This window comes from Myotis davidii, unplaced genomic scaffold (assembly GCF_000327345.1).
Source record: "Myotis davidii unplaced genomic scaffold, ASM32734v1 scaffold223, whole genome shotgun sequence".
Taxonomy (NCBI): Eukaryota; Metazoa; Chordata; class Mammalia; order Chiroptera; family Vespertilionidae; genus Myotis; species Myotis davidii.
Window position 1 is genome coordinate 2,421,527 of NW_006294609.1, and position 1,840 is coordinate 2,423,366.

Consider the following 1,840-nt stretch of genomic DNA (forward strand, 5'->3'; position numbering starts at 1 on the left):
TTTCTGAGATGGTACTGTTTTCATCAAGAGGATGAAAATCTTTTGTAGTTTTACCTTTAATGTTATTCTTCTAAACCAGTGATGGCGAACCTTTTGAGCTCGGCCTGTCAGCATTTTGAAAAACCCTAACTTAACTCTGGTGCCGTGTCACATATAGCAATTTTTTGATATTTGCAACCATAGTAAAACAAAGATTTACCTTTTTGATATTTATTTTATATATTTAAATGCCATTTAACAAAGAAAAATCAACCAAAAAAATGAGTTCGCATGTCACCTCTGACACACGTCATAGGTTCACCATCACTGTTCTAAACCATAATTAATATGGTCATGAAAAAAATTATACCATGTAAATCCATGGAACCCTGTTGCTGGTAGGATGTTTGGTAAAGGAGAGTGTTCCCTATGCTCTCTTCAAATAGTTTGAGAGCTATCTCCAAAACACTTGATTTCATTTTAAATAGAGAGGCAGTAGATCTAAAAGTAATCCTCTACATCCTTTACTTCTCTTTGGTTTAGATCTCATGTTTCTCAGACTTATATAAACTACCTTTTGAATCAACTCATTCTAATTTTTTAAAAATCCAATTTAAAAAGAAGATATAAAAGCTTATCCCTTTTAAAGAAAAGGAACTAGTATAAAACGTGGAGTTTTAAGGAACCTCAAAAGACCATCCAGTAAGACATCGGATAACTAATTTTTTAAGGATCCAAATAAAAATAAAAAGATAATTAAAAAATATGTATGATCAAAATTCAGACAAAAAAAAACTAAGAAGCTACTGAAAGTACAGAAATAGAACGAGTCAGTCCTAAACCTACCTACTAATAGAGAAAAGCTGACTCAAATGTCAGTACCACATACATGACCTACCCCGCGCCATAACAAATAGTTTTGCCTTAATTTTTCCAAATCAGTCTGTTACCGACTTCGTTCTCTTAGATTTAAATCGCCTCAGTACAGCAAAAACTGAATTAAGGTAAATGATAAAAATATGGGAAGCACGAAAAAACTTTTTATTTCTGTATCCCTTTTAAAGAAAAGGAACTAGTATAAAACGTGGAGTTTTAAGGAACCTCAAAAGACCATCCAGTAAGACATCGGATAACTAATTTTTTAAGGATCCAAATAAAAATAAAAAGATAATTAAAAAATATACTTATTATACCTGGTTAATATTAATGTTGGTTATTTTTTCATCGGCTCTTTCGATAACTTTCAGGACAACTTCAACCATTTCATAGTCATAGGGATCCAACTATGTAAAAACAAAAATATATCAAAACCCGAGAAGATGGTTACCTGGCTGGTAGTTGGTTTTATTCAGTTATGTTCATTAGTACAGAGGCTGCAAATACAAAATCTCAGTACACAGCAATGGTAAATTAGATTATTCTTTAAAAAACATTTTCTCACTTCTAAAATTAGTTCTGTTAGGATAAACATACATGCTTTAAAATGTCTCAAAATGCCTTTTTTTAAAAGCTGGATAAAGCAATGTTGTTTTAATAAAGAAAGAGATTCGTACAGGCCTAAAACCCTAAAAAGATAAACATATTAAAATTTTATAATTTTGAAAGATTTTAAAATTAAAATTCTATTTCTTCCATTTATGATGGGAAAATTAGAATAGAAGGAAACTGACCTTTTCTAGGAAATGAAATAACTAGAGTGTGGCCTCTAAGCAAATGTCTCCAAGGGTCCCATTCCAGCTCTAATCATACACAGACATGAATATTTAATTGGGTGGCATGTATATGTTCATTAAAAGGGAATATTCTCTTTGTTCTTTGTTCCTACTTACACATCATTAGTTTTTTTTTCTTCATTTTTTAA

General features: G+C 30.9%; 1 protein-coding gene across 1 annotated transcript in view; it reads right to left on the minus strand.

Annotated features, from left to right (window-relative positions):
• The window catches only part of KNTC1 (kinetochore associated 1), an 87,612-nt gene that overhangs the window by 21,303 nt on the left and 64,469 nt on the right, over positions 1-1,840 (minus strand). Inside the window, exon 45 of the mRNA XM_006768977.2 lies at positions 1,173-1,262. Within this exon, the coding sequence (XP_006769040.1) occupies positions 1,173-1,262 (90 nt within the window). The remainder of the gene's footprint in view (positions 1-1,172; positions 1,263-1,840) is intronic.